Below are 22,589 nucleotides of genomic sequence, written 5' to 3' on the forward strand. Positions count from 1 at the left end.
TGGGGATTTTTCCTTAGGGAGTTCATTAATCAGAAACCTGTTAAATAAAAGAAAGCACCACTTGGTAGTTGGGCAAAGACTTTCTGAATCAGTCAATAGTTCATAGACCTTTCAAATGAAGAAAACTACTATTTGACAACCCACTCAATTAGAGACAAAAGGGAGATCTCAGAGGCAGCAATTTTCATGCCTGAAATATCAGTTGTACTTTGATTACAGACTCCATGTGTTTGGGAGTGAAGAGGTGCACCCCTTGGGTTCAGGAAGGATACCATTCTGCAAGAATGTAAGACTCCAAAACTTAGCTTAAAAATAAAAAGGGAAATTTATTAATTTAGAAAGTAATGTTGAGAATGGCCATGAGGATAGTACAGGTGGAACAGCAAGATGGAAGGCTACTCCCAGAACCCATAAATTCTGGGGATTTTATACTATTACAATAAATGCTGTGTCATAGTGTGGACATGACTCTGGAGTGGTAGCCACTCAGGCATGGGGGGGGGAGTTTAGTCATCTGACTGGGGTCTGCCTGGAGACATAGGGAATGACCCCCATGAAAGATTCCATAGTTTTAGGGGACAGACAGATGTCTGAGATGTAGCCTGATAGTATCGAGGTGTAGTCTGGAGGTGCATCTCTCTGTCCATCTTAAATCTAAAGGAGGATCAAAGGAGGGCAATAATCTCAGAGTCCTATTGGGGTCATTGGATGTTTTTAGGGTAGGAGTCACGAAGATGTAAGGGAGCAAAGGAATTTCCCTGATAATAGTTTGCCTGAGTTTCTGGGGGTACAATGTCCATGCTACATGGCGCATCATAATATAGCTAGTCAGTCTTGGCCTTTCATGAATATGCAGGTTTAGAAATTCAGGACTAGAGGTCTGATGAGGATTATGTTCAGTCCATTCTATCAAATAGCTCAGATATAGGGGCAGAAGGTCAACAGGTCTCAGGAGGGCTAGTATAATTAACCATTCATAAGACTAATTTACAATGTTCAAGGAGACACTGGTGAAATAGCACGGACAGTCAAATATGTAAGATAATTTTAGTGTTTTGACTTAAAAAAATCTAAATTAATTTGGTCACCAGGGAAAATTCCCAAATAATAAAATACCAAAGTCATCTGGAAATTGTGGAATTAAGGAAAAGAGAGAGAGGAAAGAGTTAATTTAAACTGCTCAGGCTCAGGCTGAGCCAGGCAGTAGTTAAAGGCCTTAGTCAAACTGGCCTCCCTGATCCCAAGGGAAAGGGAGTCAGTCTTATCACTCACCAGGAGACCGTCTCAAGGCAACTGTCTGAGGGAGATCCTCCAGGCCTAGTTCCAGTCCTGAACTGAACTGAACTCAATTCCGAAATGAATTGACTCAACTGACCTTTCTAGCCTCCTTTTAGAGAAATTTTCTCTTATGTCACCTCCCCTAAATTTTCATGTCTACCAATCACAGTAGACACTTTTCTCCAGGACTGCTCATTCATTAGTTCTCACCTTATTTGATTAGACTGAGCCTGAAGGCTCAGTCAGCTTCCTTGAGACAGTCTCCTGGTGAGTGATAAGACTGACTCCCTTTCCCTTGGGCTCAGGAAGGCCACTTTGGCTAAGGCCTTTAACTACTGCCTGGCTCAGCCTGAGCTGGGGCAGTTTAAATTAACTTTTTCCTCTTCCTCTCTCTTCTCCTTAATTCCTTCTCTCTATATTAAAATCACCATAATTTCCAGCTGACTTGGGTATTTTATTTTCCCTGGCAACCAATTAATTTAGATTTTCAAGTCACAATGCTAAAATTATCTTACAGATAACAATGCTAATGTTTATGCCTTGTATGTAACCGAATTTTTAGTTACACATGTTAATTATTTTCCTTTTGAGTATGTGCCATCAATAAAAATATATTAAATGCTTACTTTATAAAGGCTCAATAAGCATTTAACAATTTAGCCAGAGATACTAAATGCTGGACATACAAAGAAGGGTATAGCTCTTGTTTTCAAGGATCTCTTAAGTCTAATGGAGGAGAAAATATGTAAACAACTAGGTAATAACAACATTGTCTTCAAGAATTCTCCAGATTGATTTTTTTCCCAGACTGTTCCCTGAGAATTAAAATAAGAAAGAGAGAAATGACTATGAGTTGAACTTGCCTTTTCCCCTGGAGTTTACAGAAGACAATAAACTCTTAAATACCTACAGTTAACCTTAAGGACCTGTCCAGTCTCATAGTCTCTGGCTATTGAATCTTGGACTCTGGCTGTCTCTTCTTTCTCAAGCCTCAATGAATTCATATAATCAGATTATTGTTCCCAGCCCCTTTTGTTAAAATTGATATGAGCATCCCATCTTCTGCAGTTCAGTGGAAGTATCATGAGTACAGTTCTGTGTCTTCCAGATTAATGTGCCTATCTCAATTAAAGATCTGTTGTTACAACTACTTTGATGGTTCTAATTTTCATTTTCAGATTGACAGAAAAAAAAAAACAAGCTATTTTTTTTTTGTTTAGTCCTACCACTTTATGAGGTTTTCATGGCAAAGACACTAGAATGGTTTTCCAGTGTTTCCTTCTCCAGCTCATTTCATAGATGAGAAACTGAGACAAGTGGGGTTAATGACTTGCACAGGGTCACACAAATCTGAGACCAGATTTCAGCTCAAGAAGACAAGTTTTGTTTTGTTTTGTTTTGTTTTTTTCTGATTCCAGGCATGGTGCTCTCTCCTCTGTGCCACCTAGTTGCCCTCTAAAATAAGCTATAGACAGGATATATTACAATAGATACCTCTTCTAGAAAGCCTTGTTTTCAAGGCTAGGAAGCCAGCTATTCAACAATTACTTTGAATACAAAGGTAATTTTTATTCAATGTATACATTGTATTTGTATAATAATGTAAAATGTATTACAATTATCATCCCTAGAAGCTTAGATTCCATCTTGGAGGCAAGAACTTTTATTTTTGTCTTTATATTCCCAATTCCTTCCTCCGAGAATGTTTGTTGAACTGAATCAAATTGAATTACAAGAAATGCCCCTCCCTTACATCAAAAGTCTGTTTAAAACTTACCTCATTTATGAAAACTATCTAGCCTAAACACACTAGTCTTAGCGCTGCCACCTCTTTCCTCCCCTCAACATAACCAAGTTAATATCTTTCTTTGCATCTAAGTATTGTTGGTCTGAAAAAATACAGAACTACCAAAGTATTTAAAATAAGTATCTCTGCCCTTTGACCCAGCCATAGCACTGCTGGGTTTGTACTCCAAAGAGATAATAAGGAAAAAGACATGTATAAGAATATTCATAGCTGCACTCTTTGTGGTGGCAAAAAAAATCAGAAAATGAGGGGATGCCCTTCAATTGGGAAATGGCTGAACAAATTGTGGTATCTGTTGGTGATGTAATACTATTGTGCTCAAAGGAATAATAAAGTCGAGGAATTCCATGGAGACTGGAACAACCTCCAGGAAGTGATGCAGAATGAAAGGAGCAGAACCAGGAGAACATTGTACACAGAGACTGATACACTGTGGTACAATCGAACGTAATGGACTTCTTCATTAGTGTCAGTGCAATGTCCCTGAACAATCTGCAGGGATCTAGGAGAAAAAATACTATCCACAAGCAGAGGACAAACTGTGGGAGCAAAAACACCAAGGAAAGGCAGCAGCTTGACTACAGGGGTGGAGGGGATGTGATCGAGGAGAGACTCTAAATTAACACCCTAATGCAAATACCAATAACATGGAAGTGAGTTTGGATCGAGGACACATGTGATACCCAGAGGAATCACACATCGCCAATGGAAGGGGTGGGGGTGGGGGTGCGAGGAAAAGAAAATGAACTTTGTTTCTAATGAATAATGTTTGAAAATGACCAAATAAAATAATGTTTAAACGGGGGGGGGGGGGGGGGAAGTATCTCTAATTGAGGCAGGAAGATTTGCAGAACCTCCATAATAGGATTTCCACTGAACTACAGAAGGCAATATGCTTGTAGATAGATTTTTGGAGGAGACAGTTTATGGGTCCTACCAATCACCTGGGAACTGCACTAGCCATAGAGAGACCTAAAAACAATAGTCAAAAGCTAGGGTACCTGGCAGTATCCTAGATATAAAAGGAGAAACTAAGAAAATGAAGAAGGCATTTAAAACTTGATTATATCTGCTAATCCTCCCGACAGTGATCAAGGGGTGCTTGAGGACTCCTGGTTCAGTCTAGGACAAGGGTCTGAGGGACAAGGTTCAGTTTTGGAGTTTCATAAAAAAAGTTTGTCTGTATAAAGAAAAAACCTAATTAATGGCTATTTCTATAGAAGTATAGAATCACATTAAATCATGTTTTTCTAAATTGACATGGACCATGGAGCCTTGTTTAGGTAGGGATGTCAGGACAGTTTCTTAACTACCCACTTTGATAAGTTGAAATTTTATCAAAAACATGCCTTAATCATGGAAAATGACTTGTCATTAACCATTTGTGTTTAATGGTAGAAGTGGCAGTATGATACAGGTTGGAAAGAAAGAACACTTGATTTCCAAAGGGCAAAGGACCTAAGTGCAAATCCTGACTCATGTATCTAGTCACAATGGGTCTGTTTTCTCATCTTAAAACTGAGGAGTATTCAAGATTCAGTGATCTCTAAAGTCTAACCCATTCATCCTTTAACCAGTTCTATTTCTGGAATGCCTCATATTTGCCACTCTTCTTTGTGAGCTCTCTCTCTCTCTTTCAGGCCAGGCTATTTCTCAAATTCCCTTTAATTACCCCTAAAAGAAATGTCATTTTATCCCCATTTACTTGCCATTATATGGAGAGGGCTCTTTTAACTCAGTAAGAGAGCCCAGACAACTGCATCCATTCCACTTAGCAATACAAAGCCATGTCTAATTGCAGAAAAAAAATAACTTGAAGGTGGAATTTGAACTGAGTACACATGGGTTCTATTTTTCAGTATTGTTTTGAACTGAGGCGAGATGGCTTAGAAAGCTTTTATTTAAAATGGTCCTTTTGGCTGCCAGTGTTTATGTTAGTTTTCAACTGTTACATTCCCCTCATAACCCAGTTCTCATTTACTTCCCTTTATAAGTCAGTTCATTGTTACATTGTTATATCATATATATATATATATATATAATATATTTTTTATGCCAAATTTCAGGAGAAATTTGTTCGGTTCTGCCATGATTTTCCTTAGAGAGTACAGGGACAGGTCGTATCCACATTCCTGGTCTTTTGGGCTCAGATCATCTTTTTGGAATGCTTTCTAGCTATTGCTTATCTCCTCCTGATATTACCCAGCCTGCCCCTCCACAAATTCTTCTCCCCACAACACAAAGTAAAAAATACAAAGATCAAATTAAAATGTGTATGTCATTTATTTTTAAAGTACTTTATAAACTCATGAAATACAGTGTAAAAGTACAACAAAGGTACTGTGACCATTTAGATTAGAGACAATCAGGTTATTTACATGTGTGTATGTATATATACAAAGTGCAGATAAATACAGAAACACTACAAAATAAACAAAAAACTCATTATGATAATTTATTGGGGTAATTTTTTTCTCATATACCATACTGCATTTATGATATTAATTAATATTTGCAGAGAAATTCCTAGGACTGAAATATAGTATCTTAACATCTAGGAATGATTTAAGCTCTAGTACCTCCAAAATAAAGACCATAAATAGGATTATTCTTCATTGGAAACCCTGTCATCTTCCCTGCCAAATCATTACCTTGAAATTGCAAAGGTTTCACCTCAGAGTTTAAGACCAGTTTTGCAGTCTTGGATAACAGAAGCCAAAGACTGCTGCTGACTCCAAGTATAACATGTGCACAGGAAGTATTATAATAATCAGGGGAAGTTGGTGTGGTGCCTTCAAAAGGGGAGGAGGCACTGTGGAAGACAGCGGATTCATACAGGACAACTCTCACTACTAATTTTGGGACTACAAAAAAAAAAGGCAAAACTGAGTGCTCTTTCTACCTCAGAGGGAAAGCTTTCTGTCAGGAACAAAGGTAACTAGGATTTCTGTTAGGGAACTGCCCCAAGTCAGACATTAAAGTCAAACGGAGAGAGGACATCTCTAACGCAGCTGAAATATAGATGGCTTTTGCAGTAGCCCACACTACAGAAAGAATAAATTAATCAAAATGAAAACCCCTGTGCAGCAGCTGCTGGGAGGAGAAAAAGGATTAGATGCATAGAATAGAAAATTGCCTGTGTTGTTTGAAACACTTTGGTAAAAGTATAACCTGCATTTTTTCTTTGTAGCGTGGAGATAATAATCATAGAAATCTATCATCAAAGGCAAGAAAAATTTGTCATTATTGTTCTTGAATCAGGACACATAGGACACATATATACATGTATGTATATATGGACATGCCTGTCTATGGGGTGGGGAAGAACTTTTCCACAAAATGGCTTTCCAAGAATTGGCTCGGTTGTTCAGATGCTTTTTGCCTTTCATCCTGAGGTAATGACCCCAGTACATTAATTTTGGCATAGCACTGATCAGAGAAAAAGAAGAATATCTACCATCCCTGTATAAAAACCCATAATAGTGTTGTCTTCAAAAGCTCTTGTGTATATCTGGACACATACAGGTTTTTTTGAAGCTACTGGCAAAGAAAACCCATTGTTTTCAGTATTAGGACATTTTATTTGGTCAGATGTGCAATGGTTGATGTCCACAAGAGTAAGATCAAAGGCTACCAATGATTTGGCCATTAATGAACATTAATTACTTTATATGCCAGGGCCCTGTTATATCTTTAGTAGAAAAGTTTAGATTTGAAAAAAAATGAATATGAATTCATTGGAAGAGATATGGTTTGAGGGATTATCTACCTGAAAGTTAGGTTAAGATGGCCATATGTATACTATCTCTGGACCAGAGTTGGGTGCTAGGGCTTCAGTGCCTATAAAACATGAATAATAGGAGAAGATAACTTTGGGACCCTGCAGTCTATAGAACTATTCCAAGGTTATATCCATAGCCAGAGTTCTAAGTCTCTGTGTACCAGGTGTGGTCACCAAGCACCATGAACACTATGGGGATGGTGAGAGGGGAGAGCATATCACATAAGTAAAAGTAGGCTTTCAGGAACAATGCTGGTATTTTCTAAGGTGTTTCATTAAAATTTGAATATTTGGAATTAAATAATATTCTATAATACGAGGGGAAAAAAACAGGGCATCTTTATTTCCTTTAGTTTTAAGAGAGATTAATGGTTAGCCATTAGGTATTTTTTTTTTCCTGGCTTCTGCAAAAGGGTATGGGTAGGATAAGGAAGGCTACATAGAATAAGGAAATCTAATTTCATTGATGATAGCACAATTTCACAGATAGGAATACAGAACAGAAAGGCAGGGAATACTCAAGGAATAAATTAAAAAAATAACAATTGGAACAAACTAAGAGAAAGCAATCAGCCATCTTTTGATTAAAGATACCTCTATGCAAAGACAGACTTTGGACATTCTGCTGTCACAAAATATAATACTCTTGACTACATGTTAGGTTCTACTGCATTATATTGGCATAAGAAAAATAGCTACACATAGAAGGGATATATATTTTGTATGGAGACACTTTTCACATGACATAAATTATCATAATACATACTAATTTTATACTAATTACTAGGCAACCAGTAGTTGTCATGGTCAAGCCACAAAGTATTTAAAGGATTTAAAAGATACAATTCTACATTAGTCATGTACTGTCTTGGCTTAGAAGTGGAGTGTGTTTCAAATTCCATTAAGATTATCTCCTGTATCACAATTTCTGAAGTTATGCTATCATTGGTCCATTATTTCACTGGTGTAGGGTGGAGGTATCAAACACATAGCCCAAAAGGGTGACCCAACCAGATTAAAGTGGAATTGGGATATATTTCACAAAATAAATAAAGACAATATACATAGAAAAAGTTCGTGTGTTTTTCTAAGTCAATATTCTGTCTATAAGGATCCTTATGTATGCTTTAGTGGTCCCTGTTTCTATTGTATTTGATATCATTGGTGTGGGGAACTCCAATTTTTATCTTTATAGGGAACTCTGGGAAAAACTCCCCACTGGATGTATATTGGCATCCATAACTTAGAGACAGAGGGTTGACTGGAACAGAGTTGAAACAGACTGACCCATAAATCAGGGGTCACCATATATAAAAGGTAGGACTTGAAACCAGGTATCAAGTCTTGCCTGTTTGCTGCCATATGCCTTGGGGTCCTAGCTGTGTTCTGTATACTCATGTCTCAGGACTGTTTCTAGCCTCCCAAAGGAGAGAATGGGCTTTTGCCTCAGATCCTGAGCTCTGAGATCCTGGGCCACCTGCATTAGCATAATCCTGTGACTAAAGGGATCCTTTGCTCTCTTTTTGCCTTCCATCAAAGAAACCCAGCCCCAGAGTTTTCTTTCTCTTCCATGCCCCCAATTCTCAAGCTACTTTCCAGTATTTAATGTGTCAATAAAGTATAATTGTTCCCAGAAAAAACCACCATTTTGTATCCCATAATTTAAAATTTTCCCTGATATCTGGAGTCTTGCAATTCATGTAGACTTGTTCTTAAGACACTTTAGTCTCATTTACAACATGGCCTTGGAAAAGAAGTCTAATTTTGTGAACAATAAAGATGAAGAAAGTACAACTACTGGGACAAAGCAACAAGGTTGAAATCTCTAAGGTGTAGCACATTATGAATGAGGACATTATGTCTGTAAAATAGCCAGAAAAATGTACAGAGAAAGAACAGTAGCAGAATATGAACTTCCATTAGCAAGAAAGAAAGCTGGCAGCAGCCGTTTGCCTGGTAGTACAGTGGCCCTCATACAAACCCAAGTACAAAAAAGGACCCATTAAGCCCTACTGGAAAATACTGCAATTATAGCCTTGTGCATCTGGATGTGATGACATTTGGCTCATGTTTAAAATTAACTGTAGATTGAGATTTCTTGACTGAGCAGCAGACATTTCAGTTTGGAGTCTCCTATTAATGAAGATAGCTTAAAGAGGGTGGGAGGAGGACAAAAGTAACATACTCTAAGAGATGTTTTGGCATTGTGGAAAACACGTTCAAAAGATTTTCACAAATTAATTTTAAGTGAAACAAAAAAAAATAACCCAAGGCTAGATTATGGAAAATGTAGAAAGGGCTATAAAATGTGAGCGTACCATGTCTAATTAACATGCAAAAATATTAGAAAGACTAAAACTTTGCATCCAGGTCAAGATTCTGGCAAGATATGTAGCACATGGGGAAAATGAAATTTGTTTGTTTGTTTTTTCAGAAATGAGCAAAGGATGCATCGGAAACACTGCTGGAGTCATAAAGGTGCTATAAAGAAAAACTTGAATATAGGGTGTAGAGATTAACAGTAGATGTCACAACAGAGTGAAGATTCCCTGAACACAACTAGGGGCTATGGGCAAATGAGCAGTGGGTATTCACATGCATACCCTTACAAGGAATATGATGTAACCCTGATGCAATCCAGGATTTTAGTGCAAAAAAGGACTTTATTATATTACAAAGAAATTAAGTCCCAGAGGGATTTTAATGTATAACTTCCTCAATGTAATACAATTCAGAACCAGGACTAGACTACCTAAGTCTTCTGACTCCCAGTCCTGTGACATCTTAACAGTTTTCTGTTTCTATAAAACACTGGCAATATTGGTTCTTGTAATATTATAAAACCATTGTCTGTAGCAGTCATCTTTCACTAAACATACTTGCTTTCCAATCATAAACATTTTGTTTCCCCTCTCCACCCCTCAATTCGAAACCTTTGTTCCATTTTTCAGTTTTAAAAGCATACTTTTGTGGCAGAGCTGTTCTGTAGTCAAGTATATTTTTTTCTGTTTGCCTTTACAACAGAGATCACCAATTATAATATAGTGAGACCCACACAGTCAACACCTTATTATCTAGACCTGTGGGAAACATATTGCCAGCAAAATAATATGGCCAATCTACCACACTGGGTTGAGGTCATAGCCTTATTCTTTGCTACCATGAGCCAGCTAGGTAGAAGGATCTTGGCAATGCCCTTCCATAGTGGAGAAAAGACCTCTAAGGACCAACAGACAGATGTCAGCAAGGACAACCATTCCTTCAAGATACAACTGGATGTTTCATAAAGTGCTAGATGTCTAATTCCAAACTTGATAAGCCAATCATTTCCCTTCCAATTTTTATTATTGACAATTCAATAAGATTCCCAAGAAAATAAAGCTTATAAACAGAATGATAAAAATGACTACTAAGCCCTAGATGTTACTCCGGTCCAAGAGAGATGAAAGAAGCTAAGATAACTCAGTTTAAACAATAAGTATCTTCATTTTTTTTTCATTCAGTACAGTCTTTAAAATACATAGCTTGCCCAACTAATGTCTTCACAGAAGACCCGTGTCATCTGTAGAAGAAAATTTCAGAAAAATAACCCGAATATTATTAAGGCATTCTGAAGTGTTGTAGTAATATACATGGCATCTGGGTCTGTGGTTTTACATTATGTTTATATATAATTGGCTTATATTGTGTATTTATATAATTGATGCTTTATTGGTGTTTTGTGAAGAGCCTTTATCATACCTTAAGCAAGATATAAATAACATTTTTATAATTATATTTATACAAAGGGGTAAAAATCTAGAAGTAAAGGAGATATCCATGAGAAAAATTTATTGAGTGCCTACTATGTGCAAGGCACTAAACAAAGTTCCAAGATAAATAAGACACAATCCCTGTTCTCAAGGGGCTTTTGGTAGTAGAATATATAAAACTAAGAAGCTGTTGGGAGAGAAAACTCACATTCTAGATGGGTTAAGGTTTATCAGTGTATAACCTAATTTGGCCTCAATAATACACATTATTGCATGTGAACATTATCACCTTCTCAGATAACAAATAAACATAAAGTGATGTTGTGAAACTATTTCCTTGAAATGCTAAGGACCAGCAAAAACTAATGTATAATGAGAAGTCACCTCAATACATTTTTTTCAAAAAGGAAAAAAGGTACGATTTAAATTATATTATGACACATGATTTCTAGATGCCTCAGGGAGCACTAGGATGAATATATTTGGTGAATTCTCCCAGATATCTTCTCATAGCAGTTTTTTGGCTTTAAGTTGCCTGGACTAGATGATGAATCCAATATTTCTCTTTCCAATTCTGCCATTGTTATGTTAAAAAAGATATATGATTTCTCTTGATCAAAAAGTAAGTGTCATTTAAATAGAGTATACCAGCTTGAAAAGTCAGGCCAATGATTTAAATCCATTTTGTTTCACTGATAGGGGAGCTGCACAAACTGCCAGTAGAGAACTTGACAGAAATCGACCATTTTCCTTGAGTGAGCTGATCCCCATATCTGTGTCAGATAAAATCATAGCACTTATTAATATTAGTGTTACCATGGATACCATGAAGATACTGCCATCCACTAACTCTAATTAGAGGAAGACAACATAATTTTCTGGAACTAGTCCTGTTTTGCCTTCATAAGTTGCTTTTAACCATCCAGGTTCCACTGATGGATAAACTGAAAAGCAAAAACAAAAATATTATAATGTACAATTGTTCATTATCTAGGAAAAGGCATTTAAATTCATAAGATTTTATGGATATTCTCAAATACACTATTAGATTATAGGCTCATCAGAGCCAAGAGGGGCACTAGAGGAGAATCACTAAAGAATCACAGGATGTCAGGATTGGAAGGAGTTTCAGAGCCCATTTACTTTAACCCAAGCTTGATCAAGAATCCCTCAGACAACATTTCCAACAGGTGATCATCTAACTTCTGCTTGAAGACCTCTAGTGGAGGGAACCCAACACCTTCCGAGGTAATTCCATTCCCTCCAGAGGGTCTTGCTTTTCTTTACAGTAAGCTGAAAGCTGCTTCTTGGCCCTGTCCCTTTGTTGCCCTTTGTTTTGCCTTATTAAGCCAGGAACAAGAAATTGAATGAATCTCTCTTCCCCATGACAGCCCTTCAGATACTGGAAGGAGGAAATCATGCCTCCTTTCCAGATTAAATACCTCCAGTTCACTTAATAACTGATCCTTGTATTGCACCCTTTAACACTGATCACCCTACTTTGGATTCTCTCTAGCTTACCAACTTACTTCCTAAAATAGGGTGCATAGAATTAAATAAAATATTCCACTGGGGAGTGAGGCTGATGAAGAAAAAGTCGAGTGAGATTGTTACTCTTGAATCATGGAGTCTGACTTTCTTAATGTAGGCTATGATTACAGTAGCTTTTTGGGCAACCATATGATTTTGTTAATTTCTTCTAGGTGAAGATTTTTCTGATCATAAATTCCTCCTAGGACACCCCAAATTGCCTTACATTATTCTAAATTAATGTTATATTAATGTATTTTCATACATATGCCATACATACACACACACATATATATATAATCATGTGTACATAAACACGCACTTTTCCCTGATAAAATAAAATCTACCTGAGGGCAGAGATTGTTTGGTTTTGTCTTTGTAGGCCCATGCCTATCATATTCTATATATATTTAATATTAATGTATATATTTAATTAATAATATATATTTAAGAAGCATGCATTTACATATATACACATATGTGCTTGTTAAATGATTTGAAATAGTAATCCTCTAAAATCTATATCTTTTTAGACATGTGGCTCGCCCATATAGAACTTGTCAAGTTGATATTTTTTAACCTAAAATTTTATTAAAAAGAAAGTCATTTGAATAGACTATTGGCTCATTTAATATCATTTTGTTTCAGTGATGGTGAATGAACAAATGGAGACACATTTAAGTGTTTACTGTGTGCCAGGAATGATGCTAAATATTAGAGGTCTAACAAAATAAGACCATTCCTGCTCTTAAGGAGCTACATTCTAATTAGAGGGGACAACCTAGAGAAGGGAGTGCAGAACTGGTAGCCCTTAGGGTATAGCAACAGATTAGGCAGTGCAGATTGGCCAGGGAGCTAGATACCACAGTGAGCAAACTGGAAGGATTTGGTTGATGATTCTGTACTTTTTCAAGCAGTCTGAGGGGCTTTCGCTACCTTTGCCCATTAGAAAATTGGAATAGAGGAGAGGATCTAAGTTCTTTTCCTTGGTAGTAGGAGGCAGCTTCCAACAGGAAGGAGAAAAAAGGAAAGTGCTACTGGAGGACACATTGAATGGATGGTTCTTGTAGCATCTGTTCTGCTGGGTCCTCCAGAGATAGGATTTGCATAGTGGAAAAGTTGGTGTATGAAAGGGATAGTTGTCACCATTTTTTTTTTGCTCCAGCTAAACTTTCTGGTGCTCCTCTTTCTCTCTCTTTTTAACTCTTACCTACTAATTATCAGTTCAAAGGCAGAAAGACAAGGAGGAGTTCTAATCAAGAAAGCAATTGGAGTTATGTTACTTGCCCAAAGTTACACAGCCAGGAATTATCTGAAACCTTATATATGAACCCAAGATCTCCTGTCTCCAGACCCGGCTCTCTATCCACTGAGCTATCTAGATGCCTCTTATCTATCCCTTTTACATTTATTTTATCAGATTCAGTCTAATATTCTAGTCTGTAAAGATCTTTTTGGAACCTATCACCTAAAATGTTAATTATCCCTCTTAGCTCTGTGCCATCTTCAAGTTATATCCATTGCTACCTACCATACAGAAGCAACTGGATTTGGAGTTGGGAAGTCATGAGTTCAAATCTATTCTCAGATACTTAAACAATTGTTTAAGGACAATTCACATATCTTTCCCAGTTCCCTCATCTATAAAATGTGGAAAATAATTACAACTTCTTTCTAGGGTTTTTGTGAAGATATAATGAGATGATATTCAGTGGTATTTTGCAAAGTAACATACAGAGATATACATAACATACACACATATATTTATGTCTATATACACACATTATATGCCATAAGAGTGCAATATAAAATGCCGTATGAATGTTATCTATTGTTATTTATGCTTTCACTGATGTCATATATAAAACTATTAAGAGTACAGGGCCAATGGCAAGTCTCTAGAGCACTCCATCACAAACTTTTCTTACAGATGTAGCTCCCAATTTTATTTTAATAAAGAGAAAACTGAATCTCAGAAGTGAGACGTTAAGTGATTTTCTCAAACTTTTACATCTAGTTAATGGCAGACATGGGACTAGAATTGAGTCTTCTGACTCCCACTGAAATATCCTCTTTTGCTTTGCCAATACTGGCTTCTTCATCTTAAACATAGTGACCAAAGCCAACAATCAACAATCATTTATTTGCACAGGGAGCACTATGGGAGGTCTGGGGTGGGGAGGAGAGGAGAGGGAATGACCGCTGAGGACATGCCTTCTTCTCCCCTAGAGTTTGCAGTCTGGGGAAAAAAAATGTGAATAGACAAATTCAATGAAAATTTATTGAGCTGAAGGGAACTGAAGACACTGCTTACCATTGGAAAAGATTGCCCCTTGTGGGAAGGAGAGTTCATGACTGTGCTCAGCTTTACAGGAATACATGGCTTTAGCTTGGCTGAAAAACAAGAAAAAAAGCTATGGCACATCAGAGAACATCAATGCATTTACATCTCAAACAATTTTTAAATGTGCTGCTGTTTTGCTGTACTTTACTATTATTATTCCATTATTATTATTTATTATTATTATTACTCACTTATCTAATATATGTATAGATCTATACACACAAAGATATGATGACAGGCAGCACGGTATGGTAGATAGTGGGTTGATGGTCAGGGAGAACTGGGTTCAAGTTCTGCCTCTGACACAGTCATTTGCCCTATGCAAGTTATTTGACATCCCAATGAACTAAGCAACTCTCTTAATATAATTTTCAGACAAATTGTCATTATATCAATGGAGGAAATTTCCACATAGGAGAAATCATAGGCCCAGATCAAAAGATGTCTCTCCCAAAAATAAAAACACACAGTACAGATATACATATATAAATACATATTTATGTGTATGAGTATGTGTATATTTTTAATATATACACATAGACATATATATATATACATATATATATGTATTTTCCATCTGAGATCACTCAAACTTTAAAAAATCCACTTTCCTTTTATTGAATGCCAACAAAAACATCATTAAATCTCACTGTTAGAAAAAGTCCATGTTAGTCAGTGATCAGCTCTAAAAATTATGGAAAGGTGATATAATGAATGTATTTTAGTTTCAATTACAAACACAAATTGAAGCAGGTTTTCATGAATGTTTCACAAGCCATTTTCATTAGGATATTTTATACTTTTACTATAGAAGCTAATTATGGTTTTAGGATTTCCTGGGAAGATGAATGAATGAACACACACACACACACACACACACACACACACACACACACACACACACACACATATGCATTTCCCCCCCTAATATACATAAAGAAAATATTTCCCAAAACTTTCAATCTTTCATTGTGAGACCAGGAAGGTGGTAATTTTCTTCTGTCAATATCTTCAACTATAGATGTTAGCTTTGATGAGATCTCTGATGAAGACTTTTGGAAAGATGAAGTTTTTTCTCTCCTAGTGCTAATGCTTTCTGTCACTGATTTTGGTCTATTGAAGAGATGAAAAAATAACACTATCTTCTATTGTGGGACTCAGGAAGATTCTAATTGTCCTTTGAGAAATAGTTTGCACATCCTTCTTGATAGACAGAAGAATGTTCTGAAAGCTCTCTCTCTTTTAAAGACAACTAACCTATAGGAAAAGATTTCTTACAATATAATCCATGCCTCATTTTTCAGTCCTGATTCCAAATGTTATTTAATGAAAGGTAAACTCAGGAGACAGGGGTGTTGGAGTAAATAAAAGAGCAGACAGTTGAATTTTTGATTTGAATATTTATTATACCTTGGAAATTGGCAATTGCTACAAGTCAGAACTTGATTTGTTTTGCCAATTGTCTAGACTTAAGAAAATAATGGCAAAATTGCTAATAATGGAGACTGAATTTAAAAATTGGACCTAGGTAAATTTAACCACCACTCCCCAGGGAATTGGTGAGATATTTATTAGCACATTTCCTAGGTAATACTTCAGGAAATTTGAACTAGCTATTTTCTTAATCCAACTAGAAAAAAATGCCTGCCTCTACAAATCACATTTCTTTTCATTTTCCTTATAGCTTTAGATCTGTTACATCACTCGGCTCTAACCCAGAGATGCACAGAGCAATGGCAAAACCCACAAACTTTTATGGTTATGAGACACAGTAGTCATAAAATGGCACACCTAATTTTTTAAAAAGTAATTTTAGGGAGCAAGTAGGCTGTTCAATGGATTATGAACCAGGCTTAGAGATGGGAAGTCCTAGGTTCAAATCTGATTTCAGATACTTCCTAGCTATGTGCCCTTCGGCAAGTCACTTAACCCCCATTGCTTAACTTTACCACTCTTCTACTTTGGAATCAATAGAGAGCATTGATTCTAAGACAGAAGGAAAGGGCTCATTTTTTCAAAAATAATTTAATTATTAACCAAAAAAAAAAAAGTAAAATGCACCTCAATGTGTGTATATTCTAGAACTCTGTTGTGTATTCTGGGAGTGGGGAGAAGCAAAAGAAGCAAAAGAGAGCTTCTACCTTCACAGAGTTTACTACCTATTTAGCAGGACAGATTAAACATGAAACATAACATAAAATAGCACATAAGCCAATATTTGTTGTATAGTTCAGATAGAAGCTGAATAAGTTGGTAAGCAATTTCTATTACTTATAGACAAAAGAACTAAGACAGCCCTGAGCAATTAGAAGTTCACCTGCTTTAAATGGAGCAGAAATGGGGAGCAAGGGAAAAGAGTGAGTGAGACCTGGAAGGTCACTGTTCTCTCCACTTTGACTTTTAGTTACTGTAGAACTATTGAAAAGAAAATGAAATAGAGAGGCCTGGATTATTGAAAAACCACATTAAGACAGCCTGAAAGTCCCAGCATTATTGAATTAAAACACCCAAACCAGGCATGTGCAGACAATGGTGGGAGAGTGCCCACTGTCCCTTGCACTCCACAGCAATAAAAAAGACCTTTAGGAAAATGACCAGACTTCTTAAAGTGCTATATGGAAGTTCAGTTGCTATAGTTTGGATGACTATGGTTTGCAGTGATTTTCAATAAACAATTGGCAAGGCACTAGAAACTGACTTAAAAAGATTTCATTTAATTCAACAATGAAATATGTGTACAAATGAAGTATGATGTGCCATGTAAGTTGCAGAAGGCTAAACATATAAATATAAATATATATGTGTGTATACTTATATGTATATATATACATATATATACATATATATATATATATGACACAGTATGAAAGAGGTTTGCAATTTATTAGAGGAAATATAACATATACGCAAATAAAAATGATGCAAAATAAACCTTAACTGATTAAGTAAAGAGCCAAGAAAAAAATGAAAATAAACCTGAGAAGGAAATGTTTACTTTTACAGCATGGAATAAAAGAAGACTTCACATGGGAGGCAAACTTCTGGACTGGATCTTGAAGAGAAGAATTTTAAGAAGTAGGGATACAAAGGAAATGCATTCCAAGCAAAAGGTGGTACTTTTGTTGAATGCTTGGATATGGGAAAGTACAGGATAAGATAAGGAAATAGTAATGCAATTTGGTGGAATATAGACAATGTATAGATAACTAATGAGAAATTAATGTCTAAACATCAGGCTAAGATGTCTACATTTCATTTTGTGTGAGATAGAGTCATTAGAGGTTTGTGAACAGGGATAACTGGTTCAAACAAGGACATTAGGAAAATCATTCTGGAAAATGTGCAAAAACTAGGGTAGAGTTTGTAAGTAAGAAGTGTAGTTAGGAGGCTTTTACATTATAGGTGAGAAAGGATGAGGTCCTGAAGAGAGTGGTAATGATGCTATTGAAAGGGAAGGGAAAGATGTGAGAAATACTGCTAAAGTAAAATCAACAAGACTTTGCAATAGTTGGTTGTGAGAGATGGAATAAGAAGAATGAAAGATGGCAAAGAAGTTAACCTAGGAGGACAGTGATGATACCATCAGAAATAGAGAAGACAGGAAGAATGGTATTAGGGAATGAAGATAATTCAGATGTATATATTACTTCTACTTAAATATTTATTTACTTGTATTTTTATATTGCCAAAATGAGTTTCTGGTGAGATGTCTGAGTGTTATGTTCATCAGGAAGTAGAAATAAGGGCACTAAAACTCAAGAAAGAGATTGGGATTAGATTCCTAGGTTTGGCAGTATTTTCATTGATTTAAGTGTTTCCTGAGAGTAGATGGCCAAGAGCAGTGCCTTCAGGGACACCGACACTAAGGAGGGAAAGTCACATGGAACTAAAGGAAAGGACCTAGAAAGATTATCATATAAGTAGGAGTATGGACAGAAAGCATTATCATGGAAACTAAGGAATGATCATGGATTTGGAGCTGAAAGAGAGCTCAGTTGGTTATCTAGTTCATTTATCTCATTTTATAGATAAGAAATGGAGATGCAGTGAGGTGAAGTAATTTGAACAATGTCAACATTGATAGCAGAGATGAGATGTGAACCCAAATGCAATGACTCCATTTTCCCCACTCATCTCACTACACTATGGTTTTCACCAATAAAAAGCAAGAATACAGGCCATTGCATATGGTCATCTTAAAAAAGAAACATTTTCTTCAGTGATGAAGGTTAATAGGTGAGTGGACAGTGATAATAGAGGAAAAATACAGAATATAGTAGCTGAGTAAATTTAAAGAGATAAATGGAAAGCCATGCTTGAATGTTAAAAAAAAAATGTACTGTATAAGTAAAAGATGAAGAAGATACTGCATAGCAGTTTATCTTCAAAAGATCCATTATATCATAAAAATAACAATTTTTGTAATGTTCTGCAAAACTAACCAACAAAATAAAATAAAGTCTGACATTTATGTGAAGCATTCAATACTTATGCCCCCTTACCTCTCCAAAAATGGGAGGGGGGAAGTCCCTTCTCATATCTCTTCTTTGGAGGATATGGTAGTTTTAATGGACTATAATGCATAGGATGTGGCAGGGGAAAAAAAAAACAACTATCTAAGGCTCAATTTAAGGAGGCACAATGTTCAGAATTAGGAATGTTATATTTTGCTGTATTTCACCCTGGTCAGTTCACATACTGCATGCTAGGTTTAGATCTAGGTGCTATATTTTAGAAAGGATATCTGTGTATAGGTGAAGAATGTCCACAAGAGCCAATAAACGGTGAGACAGTGAAATCTAATTTTGCTTCCTGAGTTGACTTCTCGGTTTATTTAGGATCTTTGTTGTATTGATTGTTTTAGGAAATGGTCTTTGTGAACTTTTATCCACTTCCCATGTTTCAGTGTCAAAGGTTCTTTAAGCAGATAAGTTAAGTTACTTCAGTCATATGTTGAATCTGTTTTAAATTTTTAAATCTTCTGATTTGGTTATGATTTTGATATTTGTTCCAAGAAGCCTGGTCTGGTCATGTAGAGCTCATTTTATAATGTGTTGGGAACTAGTAATTTTCTGTGTTACATATAAACATATGTGATACTTTGAAATAGTCTATAATTCTCAATTATTACTCTTGGATCATATTTTTTGCCATATGTTAGAAAAAATTATATATACGTGTGTGCATATGTGTATATGTGTATTTTGCTTTGTTATATGCCGGGAAAACTGGAAAACAGTCTGGCAGACATTATAGCATATACAATGATAAGCTTCAAATGGATATACAACCTGTTATCATTCAGTCATTTTTTAGTCATGTCTGATTCTTCATGACCTTATTTGGGGTTATCTTGGCAAAAATACTGGAGTGGTTTGCCGTTTCCTCCTTCAACTCATTTTATAGGTGTGGATACTGAAGTAAACAAGGTTAAGTAATTTGCCCAGGGTCACAAAGCTAATAAGTGTCTGAGTTTTAAATTCTGGAGGATGTCTTCCTGACTCTAGGCCTGGAGCAACTGTGCCAAATAGTTGATCTAATAAACGACCTAAATCATATAAAGAATTTAGAGGAATCAAGAAGAAATTACCTTTCGGTTCTATATGATAGAAGAGTTCATGATTCTTAGAAAAGATCACAGAAAGTAAAATGGACAAATTTTGATTACACAAAACATTATATGACATATATTACAAAAACATTAAAACGACTGCACAAATAAAAGCAATGCAGTTAAACTGGGGAATAAACTTTTTTCGAGAAAGTTTCTCTAATATGATCTCATTTCACTTCACAAGAATGAGAGTTACTCTCCAACTGATAAATGGTCAATACCTTTTAAGGAAAAACTAGGTTAACTTGCAGGGAGGCAAGGGTAAAGATAATGCTACCACACTCCCTAAAGGCATTTACCATCATTTGTGTGAAATTAACACAAAGTTGTGCCCCTCTTTCCTTTCTAAAAGGAAAGTTTTAAAAATCCATTTTGGCTCCCCATACTTTCATGGGGTTGGGAACTTGATTACTGAGGCTATTCTGTATAAGGAAAAGCCTCTGACTCCTTGGCATCCTCTGGTCTCATATGATTTCTGGCATCTGGGAGACTGGTCTCTGACCCAAACTGAGGTCAAATCTGTCCAAACAGGAAGACCCAGAAAAAAATTAACGTCACCAAGGTTATATATTATAAATGAAGGAAGTTTGGATCTCTCAGTTAGGAAGCAGCAGGAGTAGATGAGACATGCAGTGAGCCCTGAGCTCAGGCTGAGTGTATGATTATATGTCTTTTCTCTCATCAACCCACTTTCATTATCTAATAAAAAATTATACATTAATATACAGCCTCCAGAGAATTTTAATCCTAATACTTCTTGCAAAGAGTCCAAATTAAATTTCTAATGGTGAGATTTTTCCAAATGTTCCTATATTCAAATGATAGTAAGGTAAATGAACTGAAGCTCCAGGGTATTTAGGACTTTCTCAATGAGATCTATGATCATTCAAATGAGATAATTTTAGTAATTCACAGAAAAAAGAATGTGTACTTCCCAGGTTACATCAAGAAGATAGATCAGTAACCTACTCAGTTGTGCTTCAATACATATATTAGAGTGACATTGCAGATGGATAAGAAGCTGGGCTCTCAGTTGAATAACGCATTTAGCTTTCTGAATCTGACTTTAGGTTCAAAAAAAACCTTAAGGAAAATGAGTATAATTTTTTTTTTTTATCTAATGGAAATTGGGAGAATGATAAAAAAAAATCCTCCCATAGGAACCTTAATTCAGCATAGTTGAGCAAAGTGGGGAATTGTACTTGGTAGTATTAGTTAACTCTCTAGTTAAACTAATAAATCTAATTGTTCCTTCATATAGTGTTTTAAAAGGAAAAAGATTCTTTATGAATCAAGACTATCATTCATCTGGAAGAATTTGTATGCGCAGAGTCATTGCTATATAAGAATAAACTCTTTAAAAAAAACTATACATAACCCTGGGAAAATTTAAGAATACAAATAAGTAAGGATTCCTGGAAGTCCTTGTGGCAGGCAGCTTATTATATGTCTAAATTAAAACAAAGCACAGAGAAAAAAGAATAACACAAATTTTGGTGATCTCATTTGCCTCTGCCTATCCAGATATTGCAGATTGTAATAGTTTATTTTAGGGGACAGCCAGTTCCTTGTACCAAAATTCTTCAGACATAAAAGAATAACAAATTCTCAATTTATTAAATAGGTTACATATTTTAGAATGTACAGAAATTCTGAGTTGCAGACTTGAAAGGAATTTCATTAAGCATCTAATTTAATAGCTTATTAAACAGATCCAACAAATGTTCTTCAGCTTTTGCTTGAAGAACTCCAATAAACAGAAACCATCTCTCAAAGCAACCCTTTTTACTTATAGAGAGATCCAGTTGTTGGAGCTGACATTGAGCTTAAAATTTTTCTCTTGGCAAACTCTGCCACCTATTCTATTCTTCATAGTTCTGCCTTATGGAGTGGGGGTTGGGGGGAGTCAAATCCCTCTTCCTTTCATTTGTTGAAGATGGTTACTGAAGAAATTGGATGATCACACAAGAGTTAAGTATATGTGATGGGCACAACCATCACAATGTAAGCACAAAATACAAAATGAATTAATTACATGAAGGCATTCAGGTGAGAAGTTGGATCACTAAGAGAGATTTACAAAACAGAAATAGAAAACAATAAGAAGCCATAAATGGTCTTCAGTCTACACTCAAGAAGGAAATATACACATCAATGAGATCCTGGGATCATTCGAAGTATCAAAGTAAATAGGAAATAAAAGCACATTTAAAGCAAATCATAGAAACTAAAGGCTAGAAAGGATCTCAAAGGTCATAGTTTTATCTTCACATTTTCCAAAACAGAAAATGATGGTGGTTAAGGACTGTGTCTATCATTTGCAGATGCACAACAAAAACTAGAAATTGGATCTTCTCTAAATCCTGAAATCTAGTGTTCTCTCTTATCAGTCGATTGTTTAAAGCCACATTTATAAAAGTATTATAATATTTATATTATGTATTATGTTACATACTATAAATACTATCCATCATTTCATAATG

The 22,589-nt window shown here is 35.8% G+C and overlaps 1 protein-coding gene across 1 annotated transcript in view; it reads right to left on the reverse strand.

Moving 5' to 3' along the window:
- Positions 1-5,349: 5,349 nt before the first annotated feature.
- The window catches only part of ARHGAP42 (Rho GTPase activating protein 42), a 400,535-nt gene continuing 383,295 nt past the window's right edge, over positions 5,350-22,589 (reverse strand). Inside the window, exons 23-24 of the mRNA XM_001365340.5 lie at positions 14,463-14,542; positions 5,350-11,562 (exon numbers count right to left, since the gene is read on the reverse strand). Coding sequence (XP_001365377.2) covers positions 11,474-11,562; positions 14,463-14,542 — 169 coding nt within the window. The 3' untranslated portion in view covers positions 5,350-11,473. The remainder of the gene's footprint in view (positions 11,563-14,462; positions 14,543-22,589) is intronic.

The sequence above is a fragment of the Monodelphis domestica genome, chromosome 4 (genome assembly GCF_027887165.1).
Source record: "Monodelphis domestica isolate mMonDom1 chromosome 4, mMonDom1.pri, whole genome shotgun sequence".
NCBI classification, from domain to species: Eukaryota; Metazoa; Chordata; class Mammalia; order Didelphimorphia; family Didelphidae; genus Monodelphis; species Monodelphis domestica.